The sequence below is a fragment of the Macaca mulatta genome, chromosome 15 (genome assembly GCF_049350105.2).
Source record: "Macaca mulatta isolate MMU2019108-1 chromosome 15, T2T-MMU8v2.0, whole genome shotgun sequence".
Taxonomy (NCBI): Eukaryota; Metazoa; Chordata; class Mammalia; order Primates; family Cercopithecidae; genus Macaca; species Macaca mulatta.
Window position 1 is genome coordinate 93,323,872 of NC_133420.1, and position 22,498 is coordinate 93,346,369.

The window sequence follows — 22,498 nt, forward strand, 5'->3', positions numbered from 1 at the left end:
TGATTAGCAAATATATTAGCATAAATTAGTATATCAGGATAATATTTCTATATTCTAAAATCATTTTTTGTTAAACTACTACCTTTCTAACCTGTGGCTCTATTAATTTCTAACTTTTCTCTTTTGAAACTTAACTAAATCTGTAAGTTCCTGTCAGGATCCTGGCAAGAAACAAAGTATATTTAGAAAGTGTTACTGAAGAAAGTACTGAAGGGATTGTTTACAGAGATATAGGCAAGGTTATGAGAACACAATAAGGGACAGAATCTGGCAACAATGATATACTTTTACCACTTATAGGCCTAAAGGAGATATGGGAGAGAATGAGCCTAGAAAGAGTGTGTAGCCTGAAAGAGAGTCCTCTCATAAGAAATGTAACTATAGAATGCAGCCAGAACCAGAACTGCAGCAAGGTGGGAGACAATGGGGTGGAGAGATGGGAATAAATACCCTAACTCCCTTTCCAGTCCCTTGCTGATGCTTATCTGGCTAATCCAACCAGAAGCCAGACAGCAAAGAAGCCTGACTGCCATTGGTTTATGCCAGGATGGAAAACAACTAGCACGTAATGATACTCATGGTCTCTCACACTTTACACGTCTTGTGAGTGAAGACATTCTGAACTACCTTTTTGAGGATGTTTGAATAGTGAACAGCCTTGGAAGACAGAAATAATGTCTCCCTCTGGAGCAAAGGGTAGGCATGGTTACTGTCAAGAATAGAAAGATAATGTCCTTCTTTGGAGCAAAAGCAGTCAAGCTTTTGGAAAAGTCAGGGTTTTTCATTATAAAAGATTCCAGTACTCTAAGCTCTGCATTTCTCTTCTGTACACAACCCACAGTGCATGCAGCTGTCATTCTCTTCTAATCATTCTGTATGAATTGGGGGTTGGGAACTCGTGGGAAAAAATGTTGGTACTCTGACTACTGTTCTTGCTGTGAGTAATAAATTATTATTTTTTATCTCTGATGCAGGAATCTCATCTCTTTTACCAGCACTGGTAAAAGCATATGAGACTTCTGCATCAGAGATAAAAAACATAACTGGAAGGCCAGCTTGTTCACTTTGAAGTAGGGTAAAATCTGACTCTTCACAGTTCCTGGTGAATCAACAAAAAAGAAAATCAAACAAAACATAACAAAACAACCATATTTGTCATCACTGGAGGTGGCTATTACACTAACTCCTTACTCTGCAAATTGTAATTAAACAGTAAGAATTAAGCACTCCTTCACAGTGGCCAATTAGCCTTAGAAAATGAGGGAGAGCTCCTCTTTACAGAATAACAGCAGCTTATAAATATAGGAAGAAATACAGAATTAGAAAAACAATCACCTTTGTCCCCACTCCTGATGAAATAACTGATTCAGACAAGGACAATCTGAAGTTTGTCAAAGTATCAACACCCTAAAATAAGCTATTGATCTCAAGGAGAAAAACAAAATAGAAGGATCAGGCAGTCGACACTTAAAGCTTAGCAACAATAATCGAAAGACAACCAAATATTATGTTCATCGTGATGTAATGCATATGAATTACAAAGCATCACTTATAAAGGATTCTTGTTAAAAATGTTTAACTTGAATTTGGTTTAACCTTTATAGTTAATATCTTTTTGCAACAAATATTTTTCTGACACTTAAAAGCTGATGAAACTTAGGGAAAAGTTAGGGTTCCCCTTTGCCTAGGACTCTCCCAGGACTAAAAGTCCTCCATCAAGAAACCCTGGTCCTGGGCACCCTTAATTTGCAAGTAATTCGTTTGGCCAACATGGTGGCCAAGTTTAAGTGATTACTCTTGTAACCAATCACACGTCACAGTTCTAATATATCAGATTTCACAAGATCTTGAAAAGTATACACACAATAATGCATTAGACATATCATGATACAATGGCTACAAACAGATCAGTACACTAATGGTAGTTTTATACTAACAGGACTTCTAATTCAATGGCTAAATAATTTTCCTCCTCTCCCCTCCCCTCTCCTCTCCTCTCCCCTCCCCTCTCCTCTCCTTTCCCCTCCCCTCTCCTCTCCTTTAACCTCCCCTCTCCTCTCCTCTCCTCTCCTTTTCTTTCCTTTTCTTTTAGACACGGAGTCTCACTCTGTCGCCCAGGCTGGAATGCAGTGGCGCCATCTCGGCTCACTGCAAGCTCCACCTCCCGGGTTCATGCCATTCTCCTGCCTCAGGCTCTGGAGTAGCTGGGACTTCAGGCGCTTGCCACCACATCTGGCTAATTTTTTATATTTTTAGTAAAGATGGGGTTTCACTGTGTTGGCCAGGATTCCTTACTTCCTTCCCTCCCTCCCTCCCTCCCTCCCTCCCTCCCTCCCTCCCTTCCTTCCTTCCTTCCTTCCTTCCTTCCTTCCTTCCTTCCTTCCTTCCTTCCTTCCTTCCTTCCTTCCTTCCTTTTTTTGAGACGGAGTCTTGCTTTGTCGCCAGGCTGGAGTGCAGAGGCACGATGTCGGCTCACTGCAACCTCCGCCTCGGGGGTTCAAGCAATTCTCCTGCCTCACCATCCCAAGTAACTGGGATTTCAGGCGCGTGCCACCACGCCCAGCTAATTTTTGTATTTTTAGTAGAGATGGGTTTTCGCCATGTTGGCCAGGCTGATCTAGAACTCCTGACCTCAGGAGATCCGCCCACCTCGGCCTCCCAAAATGCTGGGATTACAAGTGTGAGCCACCACACCCGGGCATTATTTCTTATGCCAGCTGAAGATGCAGATAAAAATGTTTTGGCATCTTAAGTCTTTCTACCTAGTACACTACCCAACTGGGCAGGTCCTTTGTATAATTTTTATTTTTTCTGTTACACAAGAAACTGTCCAAAACAGTAGGTCTAATCAATCAGATACATTTTCACTTTTGTAACCCTACTAGTATTATTATAAATATTTTTTCTGAGTGCTTTATTTTTACAATACAGTTTAATATGTCTACAGTGTAAGGTATTTTTCTGAGTGTTTTTTTCCTTAAATTTATAGCTAATAAAATGTCTAATAAATGTCAGTCTAATTTCTACTTTGGTTCTTTCCTCATTCTCCACCATCCCTCCCACTAAGCATTGCTTCTACTGGGCATTCTGTAGTCCCGGGAGGAACCAAACATTCTTTTTTTTTTTTTTTTTTTTTTTTTTTTGAGACAGTGTATCGCTCAGCTCACTGCAATCTCCACCTCCTGGGTTCAAGAGATTCTCCAGCCTCAGCCTCCTTAGTAGCTGGGACTACAGGCGTGTGCCACGACACCCAGCTAATTTTTATATTTTTAGTAGAGATGGGGTTTCACCATGTTGGCCAGGCTGGTCTTGAACTCCTGACCTCAGGTGATCCACCTGCCTGGGCCTCCCAAAGTGCTGGGATTACAGGCATGAGCCATCACACCCAGCTCAAACATTCTTATTTTAGGAGAACAAAATGAGCATCAAATGTCTGGATGGCAGATATCCTCCAACACTCTTATAACTTTCCTCTGAGTCAGTTATTAAATCTGTATTTAAAATTTTTTCCAATGCCTGTTTCTACCCTTTAAATAATTCATTATAAGAATTAAATCAATTAATACCTGCAAGTATTATGTAAGTATTCTCAACCATCTGGAGAATAATTCAATTGAGTATTCATGTAGAGTTTTACATTTTTATTCAACTTTGGATATTCCAAATTGCCACACAATTCTTAAAGGTTATAATAGTGTTTTACTACTGTGTTTCTTATACACCTAGAGGTAAGAGGTAACCACAGGTTCAACATGGCTATTCTTCCTGGCATGAGCTAAGGAGTTCCAGACTAGATTGTAAACTTCATGAAGACAGACATTCTGTTTTATTCAGCATTGCGTCCCCAATGCCCCAGCTCAGTGCCTGACATATGGTAGGTACTCAATGAATATTTGCCGAATAAATGAATGAAGTGAAAGGCTGAGAGAGATAGCAGTTTTGTATTTAAAAACTTGAAGATATCAGCAGTTATAACATCATATTTACATAACTATTTTAAGTTAAAACACAAGCTGCTTAAGGTTGTAGTCCCAGATGTCAGGAATATCTTTGTCCTCAGCTATTTTTTGCAGAAGATCTGGGTAGGGTGAAGAAGTTGAGCTATTATTCTAAATCAATAAGTTCACAATGAAAAGAATTAAGGAATTTGTTTTTAGTTTTATCTAGCTTAATATTTAATCTTTCAAGATGCAGTAATTATAGATTGCAAAAAGTTCCTAATTACATACAAATTTTACAAATTGTGTGGACTTTAAGTAGTTTAAGTGTTCAACTTATTGTAGCCTAAAAAGTACTTTCTAAAAATTATAGTGTTCAATGATTTTTAGAATTTTATTTAATAATTATTCTTCACAATAAAGCTAGAAAAAAAGATCTAAGTTAATGTATTGGGTTACGGATATTTCCTATTTATGCTAAAGCCAGAATTAGAAACTTTAAAATAAATGTGATCTAAACAAACGAGACATTATTAGAATGAATGAATAAATGAACAAACAATGAATATTTTTGCTAGACATTTTCCCAAATTTACATTTTCAATGGGAGAGTGGAGAGGTACATATTTTATGTCTTATATCTCTTTTATTCTACAACAATTCTCCTTCCTTTGTTGGATGAGAAGCTAGATCATTTTCAAAGTAGTGAAGTGATAGAAACTATACTGGGGTTCAAGATTTACTGTAAAGGAATAGAAAACCAGACAGTGTGGTATTAGAGAAAGGACAGACATAGATGGATTACTGGAACAGAATAGAAGGCTCAGAATTGATAGTTCAATTGATAGTCAGCAAAGATGCCAAAGCAATTAAATGAAGGAAAAGTGGAACAAGTGTAAATGCATATGTAAAAAGAAATGAACCTCAATCCATACCTCATACCATATACAAAAACCAACTTGATATAGATCATACATCTAAATGTAAAAGCTAAAACTTCAAAATTTTTTTTTTTTTTAAGACAGAAGACAGAGTCTCATTCTGTTGCTCAGGCTGGAGCACAGTAGCGTGATTTCAGCTCACTGCAACCTCTGCCTCCCGGGTTCAAGCAGTTCTCCTGCTTCAGCCTCCTAAGTAGCTGGGATTACAGGCATGTGCCACCACGCCTCGTTAATTTTTTTTTTGTATTTTTAGTAGAGACAGGGTTTCACCATGTTGGCCAGGCTGGTTTCAAACTCCTGACCTCAAGTGATCCACCTGCCTTGGCCTCCCAAAGTGCTAGGATTACAGGTGTGAGCTACCATGCCCAGCAAAACTTCAAAATTTATAGAAGAAAACATTGGAGAAAATCTTTGTGACCTTCAATTGGGTAACTCTTAATATTTCTTAAATAGGCCATAAAGCACAAACTTTAACACTATAACTTAACCTGAACTTTCTGAAAATTAAAATTTATTGATTTTCAAAAGACACAGTTAAGGAAAAAAGGAGAAAAATATTTGAAAACATATATCTGATAAAAACTTGTGTTCAGAATATATAAAGAACCCTGAAATGTAACACTAAGAGGACAAAAAGCTACATATTTTATAAATATGCAGCAGGACGAGCCGCAGACAAAACCTCTCAGACACTGAATTGTAGAAGGAAGGGCTTTATTCAGCTGGGAGCATCGGCAAGCTACTGCCTTAAAATCCGAGCTCCCCAAGTGCACAATTTCTGTCCCTTTTAAGGGCTCACAACACTAAAGATTTCACATGAAAGGGTTGTGATTGATTAAGCAATCTAGGGGATACGTGACAGGGGTTTCATGCACTGGTAGTCAGAGAGAAACAGAACAGGGCAGGGAGTTTCACAATGTCATTCTATACAATGTCAGGAACATTAGTTTCTAAGTCATGGGTTGATTTTTAACTACTGGTTTTAGGTCAGGCAGACCCAGGCCTGGTTCCGGGCTTGGCGTCAGGCTGCCTATCTTTGGTTTTACTTCATTGTTTTTTTCTTAAAACAGGTACTGAGTATAAAACAATATAAAACAATATGAGAGGTTCTCTGTCTTTTCTCAAATACACAAAAGATTTGAATAAACACTCCACCAAAGATATACAAATGGAAAATAAGCATATGAAAAGATATGCAACACCATCATTCCTAGGGAAAGGCAAACTAAAATCAGAATTAGATACTGCAAAATACTCAACTGGAGTGACTAAAATTTAAAAGACAATACTAAGTATTGTCAAGAATGTGGAGCAACTGGCACTCTCATAAACTGCTGTTAGGAATGAAAAATGGTGCAACCACTTTGGGAAGAATTTGGCAGTTTCTTATAAAACTACCTTTAACATATGACCAAGGCATTCCACTCCTAGGTATTTATCAAGAGAAATGCAAACATATTTTCACACAACAACTTGTACTCACACATTCATAGGAGCTTTATTCATATCTTAAAACTGGGAACAACCCAAACATCTATTGATTGATGAATACATAAACAAATTGTAGTATATTCATATGATGAAATAACACTATTCATATGATATATGAATATAAAGGAACAAATATGCACTAATTGGGATGAATTTCAGTGCATTGTGCTAAATGAAAGCACCCAGATACAAAAAACCACATGCTGAATAATTCTATTTATATGAAATTCTAGAAAAAACAAAGCTATAGCAACAGAAATCAGATCAGTGGTTGCCTGGGGCCAGGGGCAGGAAAGGGACCCAAAGGAACTTTCTGAGGTCATGAAAATGGTCTATATATGATTATGGTAATGATAACTTCACAGTCAAAATCCATGTTAGTAATTATACACTTGCAATTGGTGAATTTTCTTGCATATAAGTTATACCTCAACAAACCTGAATAAAACAAAAATTCTTTTTAGGTGGTTCTGTGTACTGCCTATTGCATTATTCAATGACATATGAGTCAAGGTCCAATCAGGAAAACAGAAACCACATTATGTACTTCTAGAGGAGATTTAATTTAGGGGATTGGTTACACAGGTGTGAGAGAGCTCAACGATCAAAGAGCAGTGATGCAAAATGTAACTGAAAGATGACAACTTGCAGCACCTGTTACCACCCCTAAAGCTGAGGGAACAAAGTGGAACTGGCACTTTTGAACTCCGTAGAGGGGCTTGCCAGAGCTGTGGGTAAAACCATTGAGGAGGGCTTGACCCCAGGCTACTGCTGGTACCTCTCAGACATGGGATGTGACTGAGTTTTCTGTTTTTTGTTTCTAAGAGTCCTGCAAGAAGCAAGAAACTGCTGCCACCAGGAGGAAGGGCCACTGTTGGAGCAATTCAGTCAAGAACAGGAAAAACAGGAAGGATTAATCCCTTTTCTGTCCCCTTTTTATCCTTCAATCACTAGTGACTTCTGTTGGTGGAACCTAACAGTGACCCAGCCATGAAAGGAGAAATTTTGTTTCCAGGGCCTAACCTCAGCATCAGAGAATAAATTATAGAAAGTATGGAAGTGGAGCTAAAAGACAACAGGTAAATGACATCTCTGGTTTAATCCTACCTTTAGTCATATAAAGATTAATCAGTGATTTTAGGTGACTTTAGCCTAATTCTTCTATTATTAAATTCTCAGTGTTTCATCTAATGGTTTTAACATCCATTGGTTACTGTTACCTAGATAATTTATTATTTCATTAGTGGCCACAACACAGCAATTTTCTGATTTTAATATCCTTTATGCATTTATTAGCTGGAATTCTACAAAGAAGAACATTTCCTCATCAACTATTTGGTATTTTGAAATACAGTTTGTACAGGAAAGGCAGAAAAATCTTGATTATTTCTCTTTATCAAATTTCAGAGTTGGGTCAGGTACAGTGGCCCATACCTGTAATCCTAGCACCTTGGGAGGTTGAGGTGGGAGAATGGCTTGAGCCCAGGAGTTCAAGACAGCGTGATCAATATAGTGAGACCTCATCTCTACTAAAAATTAAAAAAAATTTAAAAACAAATTAGCTGGGTATAGTGGCATGTGCCTGTAGTTCCAGCTACTGGGGAGGCTGAGGCAGTAGGATCCCTTGAGCCCAGGAAGTCAAGGCTGCAGTGAACCATGTCACTGCACTCCAACCTGGGTGACAAGTGAGACCCCCATCTCTTAAAAAAAAAAAAAGAGTCAGTGACCCAGCAATCTCCAGAGACGATCAGAGTTAGCGACCTTTTTTCGTATTAGATACTCATCACTTTTGTTTATATATTTGATGTTTTTTAATCCATTGCAGGCATTATTCTTTTTTATATTCAGATGGTCCCATCTTTGGTCAGTGGGAGCTTTCATGGTATTTTTTGTTTTCTGGTTTTGTTTTTTGGTTCTGAATTATTCTTTTAAAAAATGTCAACTATGTCCAATTTAATACAATCCCTCTCATTTGCCTCTAAATCTCTCAGATCCTGGAAGATATTTGCAACTTATGATGAACTTTGTCCACCTGGTAAGCTGCTAATAAACACCTGAATTGTCTGGTATTGAGCCACTTTGTGGGAACATTCTTGAGATGGTCTCTCACCAGTGCAAACAAAGCCAATTTTAATTACAAACTGTAATACAGTTGTTTGACTCTAACCAAATCTGCAAGTCCAGTCTTGAATATTGGGTATTATATGTGTTCCTTAGGAGGGGAAAAATAACAATGCAAAAACAGTTACATAATCTAAAAATGAAGCAACTTAAGATTTTGAATCAGTTTATGTTTCTCTAAAGTACAAGATCATAAGTAATTTTCCTAAAGTGCATGCGGTTTAGCTCCTACTGCTGAGATGATGACCATCACTATAGCACTTGAGAGCAACTAGAGAACAAAATATAGACCCTGGGACTCACCAAAGTCTCTTTTCCCTCCAGAAGAGTTACTAGTCTTTTGATCTGCATTAACATTGTTCTTTCTTTATATATAGGTACATAAATAGGTAAACAGCAGCATCTCCAACCAGATACCCAGGCCAGAACTTGGGGAGATCTCCTAGGCTTCTCCTGGTCCATTGAGTGCTCTCAGTTCTACTCCTTAAAACCTTTTCAATCCATGCCCTCTTTTCTTTCCCTCCACCACTGCTATGGTTTAAACTTCCAGTGTATCTGAACTAGGTTATTGGCCTCATAAATGCCTCCAGTCTTCACACTCGAGTTTTTATTTTTACACTCCTGTGAAAGTTATATTTCTAAAACTAGATCATTTCATAGCCTTTGATTAAAATCAGCTCCTTGTCCTTGGAAAAAATTCCAGTTTCTTCATATGGAATATGATACCCTTCATGATCTGGCCTTTATTTAATTTTCTGTCTTCCTCCTTCCAGCTTCCTGTGTTATCCCCAGACCCCCTCATATCCCATGCTCACTGCTCCAGCATTACTGAGACACTGGCAGGACTCTCATCACAGTACGCCTTAAAGCCTCTCTGTGTCTGAAAAAGCTGTACCCTTTACTTAAAACAACTTTCTGTCTTTTCAAACGGTTAATGAGGACTCATCCTTCAAAATCAACTCTGATACCTCCTCTGGGAAGCCTTAATTGATTAACCCCATACCCAGAGTAAATCAGCTGCCTCGATAACCCCATATGGCTCCATGGCAGGCTTATCATTACTACAGTGATCACTACACTATGTCACATTTGCTATCTCTGTTTACTATGAGATTCACATATCTTCACAAATTTAATCTTTAATGCCAGCACTCAGCACCATGCTTGAGTATACCCTCAATGAATGCTTGCTGAGAGAATAATTGAATAATTGCATAATCTTTTTTTTACTTTCTTTTGAGACGGAGTCTCTCCCCATCACCAAGCTGGAGTGCAGTGGCATGATCTCGGCTCACTGCATCCTCTGCCTCCCGGGTTCAAGCAATTCTCTTGCCTCAGCCTCCCAAGTAGCTGGGACTATAGGCACGCGCCACCACACCCAGCTAATTTTTGTATTTTTAGTAGAGACGGGGTTTCACCATGTTGGCCAGGATGGTCTCAATCTCCTGACCTCGTGATCTGCCTGCCTCGGCCTCCCGAAGTGCTGGGATTACAGGTGTGAGCCACTGTGCCCAGCCGAATAATTGCATAATCTTAATCCAGAATTTTTCAAACATTTTTTTTCTTTTCTTTTTTTTTTTGAGACGGAGTATCCCTCTGTCGCCCAGGCTGGAGTGCAGTGGTGCAATCTTGGCTCACTGCAACCTCCACCTCCTGGGTTCAAGCAATTTTCCTGCCTCAGCCTCCCCGCGTAGCTGGGAGGGTTGCGCATCACAACGTCCAGCTAATTTTTTTTGTATTTTTAGTAGAGACGAGGTTTCACCATGTTGGCCAGGCTGGTCTTGAACTCTTGACCTCAGGTGATCCACTCAACTTAGCCTCCCAGAGTGCTGGAATTACAGGCGTGAGGCACCGTGCCAGTCCCAAACATTTTTTTCAAAGATGTTGTACCAATTTACCTATACTCTCAACAAAAATATAACTGAGTTTCCTGTTGTTCCATATCCTCAGCAACCCTCAGCTTTGTCCAACTTTTAAACTTAAAGCATTGTGGTAGGTCTGTGGTGGTGTATCACTGTGGTTTTTTTCAATGTCTTTCATATGCTAATGGTGTAGTGTTAAGAAAAAAACTTTTTTTCACACACTTATTATCATTTCCTGAAATGGCAAATGCAAAGGACCTCCAGTTTGACTTTTTGAAGGAACAATAAGAAAACCAATGAAGGAACAGTAAGAAAACCGATGAATGGGCCAGGTGTGATGGCTCATGCCTGTAATCCTAGCACTTTAGGAGGCTGAAGCAGGTGGATCATTTGAGGTCAGGAGTTTGAGACCATCCTGGCCAACAGGGTGAAACCCTGTATCTACTAAAAATATATAAATTAGCTGGGCGTTGTGGTGCATGCCTGTAATCCCAGCTACTTGGGAGGCTGAGGCAGGAGAATTTCTTGAACCCGGAGGCAGAGTTGCAATGAGCTGAGATCGCGCCACTGCCCTCCAGCCTAGGTGACAGAGCGAGACTCCATCTAAAAAAAAAAAAAAAGAAAGAAAACCAATGAATGCACAACTGTAGTCACAATCTTAGAGCCAGAACTGATCTCATCAGTGACTCTGAAATGTTGGTATTTATATAAAAACCCAATGTGCTGGTTGAAATTGTACATTCTTAGGCCTCAGTCCCCCCAAAATTCTGGGTTAATAGGAGCTTGGGCCCTAACCTCTATATGTTAAAATAAGTATCCCAAGCAATTCTAATGCAGTTGGTTTTCAGTCTACAGAATGAGAAATGTTATTTTAGAGAATAGCTCTGTTTCATATTACAATGTAATTTTTTTGTTTTTGTTTTTGTTTTTGTTTTTGTTTTTGAGATGGAGTCTTGCTGTGTGGCCAGGCTGGAGTGCAGTGATGCAATCTTGGCTCACTGCAACCTCCGCCACCCAGGTTCAAGCGATTCTCCTGCTTCAGCCTCCTGGCTGGGACTACATGCACACACCACCACGCCCAGCTAATTTTTGTACTTTTGGTAGAGATGGGACTTTACCATGTTGGCCAGAATGGTCTCGATCTCTTGACCTCGTGATCTGCCTGCCTCGACCTCCCAAAGTGCTGGGATTACAAGTGTGAGCCACCATGCTCGGCCTACAATGTAATTTATGAGACTACTTAGTCTATCATCTGGTTAATATAAAACTATGATTTTCTAATTTTTGTGGGTATATGCGGCAGCATTTTACAAAAATAAAATTAAGACTGCTTGGAAAAGTTTAAAACAGACTTTGAAGTAAGTGAAGCCTCTGATCATGCTGCAAAACCAAGAGTAGTTAATGGGGAAGCAATATGGTGAAAAGAGCATCTGTGTCACTTAGAGAAGAGGTAGAATTGAGACTCAGGTGTGTCATCCTAAGCAAAACCTGTAACTTCCCTTAGTTTCCACTTCTCACCTAAATTTAGTATTATACCTATCCTAGCAATCTCTCAATTCTGTATAAGGGTCAAAATGAGTGTGGTAAAGTGCTAATACAAAAGTAAGACCTAATCATTGTTATAGGAATAAAATTTGTTTTTGATTGACACACCTGCCTGAATTAAACAAACAAATTAGTCAGACACGGTGACTCACACCTGTAATTCCAGCACTGTGGGAGGCCGATGTGGGTGGATCATGAGGTCAAGAGATCGAGACCATCCTGGCCAAACATAGTGAAACCCCATCTCTACTAAAATACAAAAATTAGCTGGACGTGGTGGCATGCACCCATAGTCCCAGCTACTCAGGAGGCTGAAGCAGGAGAATTGCTTGAACCCAAGAAGTGAAGGTTGCAGTGACTCGAGATTGCACCACTGCACTCCAGCCTGGCAACAGAGCAAGACTCCATCTCAAAAAAAAGAAAAAAAAAGAAACAAATTTAGTTTCATCAACATTTGTTTCTTGGAATAACCTCAGCAGCTTCCCACTAATGGGTAGTTAGGATTCTAGTAATTGTATCCCTTCATATTTCAGTTTAGACAAGATGCAAGGAAAATCTTGAGTAACTTGTCCTAGGATACAAAATTAATTTAGCAACAAGGTCAGGATGCAAGTCTGTCTTCTGATTATTAGTTCAGATCACTTTCTACCATACCATTTACTCAGTTGTCTTTCCCATTCTTTATTATAACCTGCAGGTCAGGTGATTCTGACACACACCAGATTTTGAGCTACCACTCTACTGCATTAGATGTGGTAGTGGGGAAGTAATTTTTTTTTATTATCACACTTATTATTTTATAAACAGCTTTATTGTAGTATTATATGCCATACAATTCACCAATTTAAATTGTACAACTCAATGGTTTTTAGTATAATCACAGAATTGTGCAACCATCACAGTTAATTTTAGAACATTTCTTCACTCAGAAACAGCCTATTTGATAGTAGTCATTCTCCATCCTCCTCCCCGCAGCCTCTGGCAACCACTAATTTCTGTTATACAGATTTGCCTGTTTGGTACCTTTCATATGAATAGAATCATAAAATATGTGGTCATGACTGGCTTCTTTTACTTGGCATGTTTTCAAGATAGATTTATTGTTTTAAAATTATCAAAGTAACAATAAGTTTAGAAATAAAAAAGAAAAAAATCACTCATAATCTGACCGGAAGCAGTGGCTCACACCTGTGTTCCCAGTACTTTAGGAGGCCGAGGCGGGCGAATCACCTGAGCCCGAAGTTCGAGACCAGCCTGGGCAACATGGCAAAACCCTGTCTCTGTAAAAAACACAACAATTAGCCGGGCGTGGTGGCTCGCGCCTGTGGTCCCAGCTACTGGGGGAACTGAAGCGGGGAGGATCCCTTGAGCCCAGGAGGTTGAGGCTATAGTGAGCAGGGATCGCGCCGCTGCACTCCAGCCTAGGTGACAGAGCGAGACCTTGTATCAAAAAAAAAAAAAATCAGTCATAATCCCATTCTAATCAATGCTTTTCTTCTCTCCTCTGCAAGTGCACGTTTATCTTATTGAAAAACAAATGGAGGATGCCATTGGCCTCCACACAGCTCTCACCTCTCTCCAAAACCTAGCTCGCCGCCTGCCAGAGCGCAGCGAAAGCTTCTGGGCAGAGGAGGGAGAAGCACCCCGCCCATCCCCGCCGGCGCCTCGCCTACGTCACTGCTTCGAGCCGCAGACCCCCTCCCTCCTTCCCGGTCGCGGTAGCTTTGACAGAGCGCAATGGCGGCGACCGCGTCTGCAGGGGTGCCGGCGACTGTGTCAGAAAAGCAAGAGTTTTACCAGCTTCTGAAGAACCTGATCAATCCAAGCTGTATGGTGCGGAGGCAAGCAGAGGAAATCTATGAAAATATCCCAGGTCTGTGTAAGACTACCTTCCTCTTAGATGCCGTCAGAAATAGAAGAGCAGGTTATGAGGTGAGACAAATGGCTGCCGCACTGCTACGACGGCTTTTGTCCTCTGGGTTTGAGGAGGTTTATCCAAATCTGCCTGCTGATGTTCAGAGGGATGTCAAGATTGAACTGATTCTGGCTGTTAAGTTAGAAACACATGCTAGCATGAGGAAAAAACTTTGTGATATTTTTGCAGTGCTGGCCAGGAATTTGATAGATGAGGATGGTACTAACCACTGGCCGGAAGGTCTGAAGTTTCTTATTGATTCAATCTACTCTAAAAATGTGGTTCTATGGGAAGTTGCACTTCACGTTTTCTGGCACTTTCCTGGGATTTTTGGGACCCAAGAGCGGCATGATTTGGATATCATCAAACGGTTGTTGGACCAATGTATTCAAGATCAAGAACATCCAGCAATCAGGACATTATCCGCTAGAGCTGCAGCTGCATTTGTACTTGCTAATGAGAATAATATTGCTCTTTTCAAAGACTTTGCAGACTTGCTTCCTGGAATCTTACAGGCTGTGAATGACTCATGCTACCAGGATGATGATTCAGTGCTAGAATCCCTTGTCGAGATTGCAGATACCGTACCTAAGTACTTGGGTCCTTATTTAGAAGATACTCTACAGTTGAGTTTGAAGTTATGTGGAGACTCTAGGCTTAGTAATCTGCAGCGCCAGCTGGCCCTCGAAGTTATAGTGACCTTGTCTGAAACTGCCACTCCGATGTTGAAAAAACATACAAATATTATTGCACAGGCAGTTCCTCATATATTAGCAATGATGGTTGATCTACAAGATGATGAGGACTGGGTAAATGCTGATGAAATGGAAGAAGATGATTTTGACAGCAATGCAGTTGCTGCGGAGAGTGCACTAGACAGACTGGCTTGTGGGCTTGGTGGAAAAGTTGTTTTACCAATGACCAAGGAGCATATCATGCAGATGCTTCAGAGCCCTGACTGGAAGTATCGACATGCTGGATTAATGGCCTTATCTGCCATTGGAGAAGGATGCCATCAACAAATGGAATCAATTCTAGATGAAACAGTTAACTCCGTTTTGCTTTTTCTTCAGGATCCTCATCCAAGGGTGAGGGCTGCAGCCTGTACTACACTTGGACAGATGGCTACAGATTTTGCACCTAATTTCCAAAAGAAATTTCATGAAACAGTGATTGCAGCTCTGTTACGTACCATGGAAAATCAAGGTAATCAGCGTGTGCAATCACATGCAGCTTCTGCTCTTATTATTTTTATTGAAGACTGCCCCAAATCATTGCTAGTTCTATATTTGGATAGTATGGTGAAAAATCTACATTCCATCTTGGTGATTAAACTTCAAGAGTTGATTCGGAATGGAACTAAATTGGCTTTGGAACAACTTGTGACAACCATTGCATCAGTTGCAGATACAATAGAAGAAATATTTGTCCCATATTATGATATATTCATGCCCTCACTAAAGCACATCGTTGAGCTTGCTGTTCAGAAGGAACTTAAGCTTCTGAGAGGAAAAACTATTGAGTGCATTAGCCATATTGGTCTTGCCGTTGGGAAGGAAAAATTTATGCAAGATGCATCAAATGTGATGCAGCTGTTGTTGAAGACACAATCAGACTTAAATAATATGGAAGATGATGACCCTCAGACCTCTTACATGGTTTCAGCATGGGCTAGAATGTGTAAAATTCTTGGAAAAGATTTTCAACAGTACCTTCCACTAGTTATCGAGCCTCTTATTAAGACTGCTTCAGCTAAACCTGATGTTGCTCTCTTAGACACACAGGATGTGGAGAATATGAGTGATGATGATGGCTGGCAATTTGTAAATCTTGGAGACCAGCAGAGTTTTGGAATTAAAACTTCAGGACTTGAAGCAAAAGCAACTGCTTGCCAAATGTTGGTTTACTATGCTAAGGAGTTAAGGGAAGGGTTTGTGGAATATACAGAACAAGTTGTGAAGCTGATGGTTCCTTTACTGAAATTTTATTTCCATGACAATGTTCGAGTGGCAGCAGCGGAGTCCATGCCTTTTCTCCTGGAATGTGCAAGAATTCGTGGCCCAGAGTATCTTGCACAGATGTGGCAATTCATATGTGACCCCTTAATCAAGGCTATTGGTACTGAACCGGATACAGATGTGCTCTCGGAAATAATGAATTCTTTTGCAAAGTCCATTGAAGTTATGGGAGATGGTTGCCTTAATGATGAACACTTGGAAGAACTGGGAGGAATACTGAAAGCAAAACTTGAAGGGCACTTTAAAAACCAAGAATTGAGACAGGTTAAAAGACAGGAAGAAAACTATGATCAACAGGTTGAGATGTCTCTGCAAGATGAGGATGAATGTGATGTTTATATTCTGACAAAAGTATCAGATATTTTGCATTCATTATTTAGTACTTATAAGGAAAAGATTTTACCATGGTTTGAACAACTACTTCCATTAATTGTAAATCTAATTTGTTCAAGTAGGCCATGGCCAGACAGACAGTGGGGATTGTGCATATTTGATGACATCATAGAGCACTGCAGTCCAACTTCATTTAAATATGTAGAATATTTTCGGTGGCCAATGCTACTAAATATGCGAGATAACAACCCTGAAGTCAGGCAAGCTGCTGCTTATGGCCTGGGTGTCATGGCACAGTTTGGTGGAGATGATTATCGTTCTTTATGTTCAGAAGCTGTTCCACTGCTGGTAAAAGTTATTAAGTGTGCAAATTCCAAAACCAAAAAAAATGTCATTGCTACAGAGAACTGTATCTCAGCAATAGGGAAGATTTTGAAGTTTAAGCCTAACTGTGTAAATGTAGATGAAGTTCTTCCACACTGGTTATCATGGCTTCCACTGCATGAAGATAAAGAGGAAGCTATTCAGACTTTGAGTTTTCTCTGTGACCTAATTGAAAGTAACCACCCAGTTGTAATTGGTCCAAATAATTCCAATCTTCCCAAAATAATCAGTATAATTGCAGAAGGAAAAATTAATGAGACTATTAACTATGAAGATCCTTGTGCCAAACGTCTAGCTAATGTCGTGCGTCAGGTACAGACTTCTGAAGATTTATGGTTGGAATGTGTATCGCAACTTGACGATGAACAGCAGGAAGCCTTACAGGAGTTGCTAAATTTTGCTTGAAGCACTTTAATATAACTTGAATATTATCTACCATAAAAGTAACTACAAATAAGTGTTGTGAATAGATTTTATTATAAATCAGAGAACTGTTTTCTCCCTGCTAAGCAGTTTATAGTTCTTCCCCATGTTTCTCCAGAATTAGTCAGTGTTAGTCCTCTGTTTATCTTGCATGTTTTATCTTCCAAACACAGACCTTGGTGATAACTTGTGCTTCAAACTGTCTTACAAAGTTTGTCACCTTTCCCCTAGTAATGTAAAGTATATAAATTGTTGCTATTTGATTGAACTATTATTGATGCTAGCCAAGCAGTATACTTGATGTGAAGATGTCATGCTATCACAATATGCTAAGAGCTCACAAAAATAAGATAGAATTTCCAGGACAAACATCTTTGGAATTGTGAATGAAGGATATAGTGGCAGGCTTGTCCCTCTTTGATTAATATTCTTGATATTTGTGGTGATGGGAGGATGCTGGTACTAGGAGAATTTTGAGATATTGCAGTGGATATGGGATGTATATGAACTTTTTCATAATATACTCCTGGGAACTGGGTGGGACATACCCATATTGTAGTTCCCAGCGTGTCTGGTTAAGAGTTAGAGAACTTTTAAGTTTCTTTAGCCAGACAGGTCTCTATTCTTTTAAGTTATCCAGGACTCTAAGAACCATAGTTACTGACAAGGGAGTCCTGATACATCTAATATTGGTAGCATGTAACAGTGTTTGACAAAGAGTAAGTAAGCAATATTCTTGGGAGTCAGTGTTGTGTGTTTCAGCAGAGTATTATTTTGTATATGTATGACATTTTCCCCCTGCAAAGCAGCTCAACAAGAGAAAAATCTGTAGTTATAGGGCTTAAATTGATTTCTGTTTCAAAGAATTTCCTAATAGATTCTAGAGTAGCACTGAACAGTATTCTATTGTAAAAGTGAGAGGAAAGCAAATTTAATTTTCTTTGAATATGAAAAAGAAAGCAACTTTGAGAGTAGTCATTTAGCAGTAGATGTGCATTATTATGAGAAAACAGTTCCAAAAATCCGAGGTTAATGATATTAACTGGAATGTCGGTCTTTAATGTCAAGCTTATGGTAGGGTAGAAAATAGCTTTCTACTCAGCTAATCATTAATCGTTGATCCAAAACTTAAATAAATCTATAATTTCCTGGGGCTATTATGAGTACTGTGTATGTATTTAGCAAATACTTAAGATCTAGTAAGTGCTCAATAAATTGTAGCTGTTATTGCTGTTGTTGTTTGTACTTCTATTGTGTTCTTTTATAGTTTGGAACTCCTTTTACTTCAGAATTTTCCCAATCCATTCCCTATTCATTCATATTGGCAGGCTATTTAGGCTAAAAGGAAAATTAAGGACATTATGTATAGTATGATCACAATTTTTAGTATATTTAAGATAAATAAAGTATAGATGAATGAATAGAAAAATCCCACCTCAAAGTACTAATAGAGGTTTTCTCTAGGTGGTAGGATTAAGTGGCAAATTTTCTTCTCAGTTACCTATATTTTCTAATTTATGTACATACCTACAACCAACATATTTCTTGTTTTGTTTGTTTGTTTTGAGATGGAATTTCGCTCTTGTTGCTCAAGCTGGAGTGCAATGGCGCAATCTCAGCTCACTGCAACCTCCACTTCCCAGGTTCAAACGATTCTCCTGCCTCAGCCTCTTGAGTAGCGGGGATTACAGGTGCGCACCTTCACTCCCAGCTAATTTTTTGTACTCTTAGTAGAAATGGGGTTTCACCATGTTAGCCAGGCTGGTCTCGAACTCCTGACCCCAGGTGATCTGCCCGCCTCAGTCTCCCAAAGTGCTGGGATTACAGGTGTGAGCCACCGCGCCTGGCCCATATTTCTTGTGTAACAAAGTTTCTTTTTTAAGACTAAAGACCCGATCCTACTTTCATTTATAGTTAAGTTGCTATCATCTTGACCTCTTAGTAACCTAGAGTTGAGGTTCCTTCTATTCACCCACACTTTTCTCTTTTATATAATCTTAATTAAGAAACCCTTTATCAACATTTCTAGCAATTCCCTATACTTTTATGTATGAGGAATTAGAAATTCTGCCAGATGACTTGGAATTAGGCACCTGGAGTTTTTGAAGTATGACAGACCTAGATTTTAATTTTGGTTAACAACTTTCTTAAACTAAGAGGCAGTTTCCTCATCTGAAAAATAAGCCTAATACCTAGCTGATAGGATTGTTGTGAGAATTAAAGGAGATAATGAATATAAAGTGTTTAGTGGCACAGGGTTCAATAAATATAAGCTAATATTGTCCAAGAGTCATGAAATAGGGCTGATGACTAAAGAGGAGTAGAGGATGTTTGCTTGGGTACGTTGGGCTTCAGATTCCTGGGCTTTGTCAAAAGAAAGGAGGAATGTATAGTCAGACACACTTTTTGGTTGCCAGGTGCTGAAGTAAGATTGATCCCTGCATTTTTTTTCTGTGAGCTGAAGTTCTTTTGTGGACTCTGAGGGAAGAGAACCCTGTAAATGCATTATATATTACAAATGTCTGATGAGAGGAGACCTCGAATACTAGATAAAAGGTCTGTGTGGAGGACAGTGTCAATACCCTAACTAAAAGAGTGTTCCCGCTTCACTATTTTACCTAAGAGTGATACTTAACTTACTGGACAAAAAACAGCTTTGAGGTAAGACAAATTTTTATCTTTTTATCACTGCTTTAAAAGTTCACATTAATGAGAAGTAAACAATTGTAAGAGTCAGAGTATCCTAATCATTTAGTTATACACATTTTACTTTTAAAATGCATGATTTCTGTAATTTTGTTTTTGTGTTTAGGTAATTCAGGTTTCAAACGAGGGTTCTGTGTACCTAGAAAAAATAATGTGCATCTTTCAAATAGAATATGAGAAAATAGTAATATTTGCTTTGCGGAACCATAAATTCCTACCTCTCAACTAATTTTAAGTAACATGTAAACCAATGTGAATGATGAGTCCACTTTTTAGTCATTATTTACACAGTAATTGTAAAATGTAGTGAGCTTGTCAGCCCATGCAAACAACTGTTTAATGCTGTACAGCTCAGACATGAACTATTTTGACTGTTTTCAGTCCCAAGAATTTGTTTAAATGATGTTCCATTCTCTTTCTTTATTCTTAACAGATCTCAGGAATCGGGAAGGTGGAAATTTTTAACTGAAAACATGGAATTAGTTCCAAAATATGAATTGATGTTAAGAGCTGGGGTTCTAAAAATCACCTCCTTTTCTTCTGCATGTGAACGTATGGTCGAGTCCTTAAACTTTCTAAACTTCTCAAAATTCTGGTTATATATAAAAGACTCGCAGTCACAAGGGAGAAAGAGTGGGAATAGAATGTAAATTTTATAGTAGATTTACATTTTGCGCTTTCTCACTATTCATTTGCCATTAACAAAGGTTATCTAGCAACTTTAATTTTAGTTTGGGGGGCTAACAAGCGCCTTGCAAAAGAAATTTCCTCTTGCAGCACTTGCTTTAAACAAACACCCTTTTGGCCACCTTCCCAGGAGGCGATGACTAAAGCTACGCAGGCGCCTTGCTTCCCCTTCCATCAGCCTCTTAGCTTCGCCTACGATTGATTACATCATTGGTCCGCGCAACCCTAGCAGGCTTCTGGGCCTGTAGCTGAGCCGAAGCTCTTCCTTTTGCGTAGCGGGGCGGGGCGCGATGCTGGCGGGAGGGGGAAGAAATTGTTCTACTACGCATGCGCACTGGGGATGGCGACGGGGCCTCTTTCTTTGCTTCTCTCCACAGCTCTTCCCAGTCGGGGGGCTGAGTGCCCTCCCCCTTCTCTCCCTGCCCCTCCCCTTTCTCCCCCCACCACCGCCCAGCGGGGCTTCTAACTGACAGTTGTCGCCGGGCCCAGTCCGCGCGCCGCCTCCTCCTGCCCGTGTCCCCCGCAGGTAGAGAGGGGCGGGAGGGGGTGTGAGGGAAAGGAGGAGCCGGAGCCGCCGCTGCGGCCCCCTCCGGGGAGGGGAGAGGAGAACCCCCTTCCTCCTCGCCCCCTCCCAGCCCCCCGCTGGCCCGGGAGGGGGTGGGGCGCCGAGGCTGCGGCGACCCGGCGGGGCCTGGCCGGTGAAGAGCAGGCGGGCGGGGTGCGGAGGGGTGAGGCCGGCGAGGGCCGTGCGCGCGCCGCCGCCGGGGGGAGGGGAGAGGAGGGCACCTAGGCTCTCCTCTTCTCTCCCCCCTCCCCGCGCGCCATGTAACCCCGCCCCGCCGGCGGTGAGCTCGAGACCCCCGCGCGCACCGAGCCGAGCCGGCGGCTGAGGAGAGCCAGGCCCGATGTGGCAGGGGCTACGCGCCGCGGCCGAGCCGTGAGGAAGCGGCTCGCGCTCACGCGTCCCCCAGCACCTCGAGCGGCCGCTCCACACCGCCCAGCCTAGGCCTGTCGGGGCATGAGCGTGCCCGGGACGCCGGGAGCGATGGAGCCGCCCGGGGAGGAAGAGCGGTCGCCACCGGCGGCCGAAGGAGAGGACGACGAGGAGGAGGTGGCAGCGGCGGCCACGGCCTCAGGGCCGGCCCGTGGAAGGACTGCTTCCTTCCTGGAGGACGCGGACGGTCAGGAGGAAGAGATGGAGGCGATGGTGATCGGAGGCGGTGGCTGCAAAGAGCAGGAGCTGACCTACGAGCTACAGCAGGGCTACCGCATCCTGGGCGAGTTCCTGCAGGAGAAGCACCGGGGCCTCGCCGCCCCCTTTCTGCAGCCCTTGGGGGGCGTTGCCACCGCGGAGGAGGAGGTGGCGGAAGGGCCGCGCAGCGGGGGTCGGGGCGGTCGCGCCTTCCCGCAGCAGCCCGGGCAGGGCATGTGTCTGCTGAAGATGGAGGAGAAGTTCGCCAGCGGCCAGTACGGGGGCATCACCGAGTTCGTGGCGGACTTCAGGTTGATGCTGGAGACGTGCTACCGCCTGCACGGAGTAGACCACTGGATCTCCAAACAGGGCCAGAAGCTGGAGATGATGCTGGAGCAGAAGTTAGCGCTTCTTTCTCGGTAAGCAAGCCCGATCCCCGGTGGGACTGACAGACTGACACAAACACACCCTCACACGTGTCCGAGGATGGGCTGGGCCAGGGGCCTGGGGGCGGTGCTGATAGGGGCTGAGTCGGTGCTGGAGAAGCCCGGGAGGAGGAGCGGCGCTGGGCGGGGACCGGAGGGGTGTGGTGGGTGTGGGCCGAACCCGGCGTGCGCGTAGACTGAGAACTGAGAAGGAAACCCGGGTCTGCATCGCTGAAGAGCTGGGTACAGTTTGCAGATGTAAGATGGAATGGGCTCTGTAGGAAGAATTGCACGTGTAGGCAGAGCAACAGTTTTTGTGGGATGGAGGTTGGACCCTTAACTTTTAGACAGTTTAACATGACATTTAAAACAGCGTTTAGGACGAAATATCTCTAGAAAAATAATTTTGGCTTATGTAAAAGGGTGTCTGAAACCATTAAAAATAATTTTATCATTTACTACTCATGTCGGTCATTGAAGATTTATGGAGTGCTAATGGTTAATGGTTACTCTTGCG

General features: G+C 41.4%; 2 protein-coding genes across 7 annotated transcripts in view; both read left to right on the forward strand.

The window, feature by feature from the left end:
* Window positions 1–13,589: 13,589 nt before the first annotated feature.
* RANBP6 (RAN binding protein 6) lies at window positions 13,590–18,222 on the forward strand. 2 transcript variants are annotated; one of them, XM_015117663.3, is made up of 2 exons: window positions 13,628–13,771; window positions 14,887–18,198. In XM_015117663.3, exons 1-2 carry the CDS (start codon window positions 13,757–13,759, stop codon window positions 16,951–16,953), a joined length of 2,082 nt encoding a protein of 693 aa, XP_014973149.2. In that variant the 5' UTR covers window positions 13,628–13,756; the 3' UTR covers window positions 16,954–18,198.
* Window positions 18,223–20,679: 2,457 nt separating this feature from the next.
* BRD10 (bromodomain containing 10) overlaps window positions 20,680–22,498 on the forward strand; it is a 94,488-nt gene continuing 92,669 nt past the window's right edge. For all 5 annotated transcript variants that reach the window (XR_013404849.1, XM_077966117.1, XM_001108823.5 and 2 more), the window contains exon 1: window positions 20,680–21,975. Coding sequence is in view for 4 of the 5 variants with exons in the window: in XM_077966117.1 (XP_077822243.1) it covers window positions 21,383–21,975 (593 nt within the window). In the remaining variant the exon portion in view is untranslated. The remainder of the gene's footprint in view (window positions 21,976–22,498) is intronic.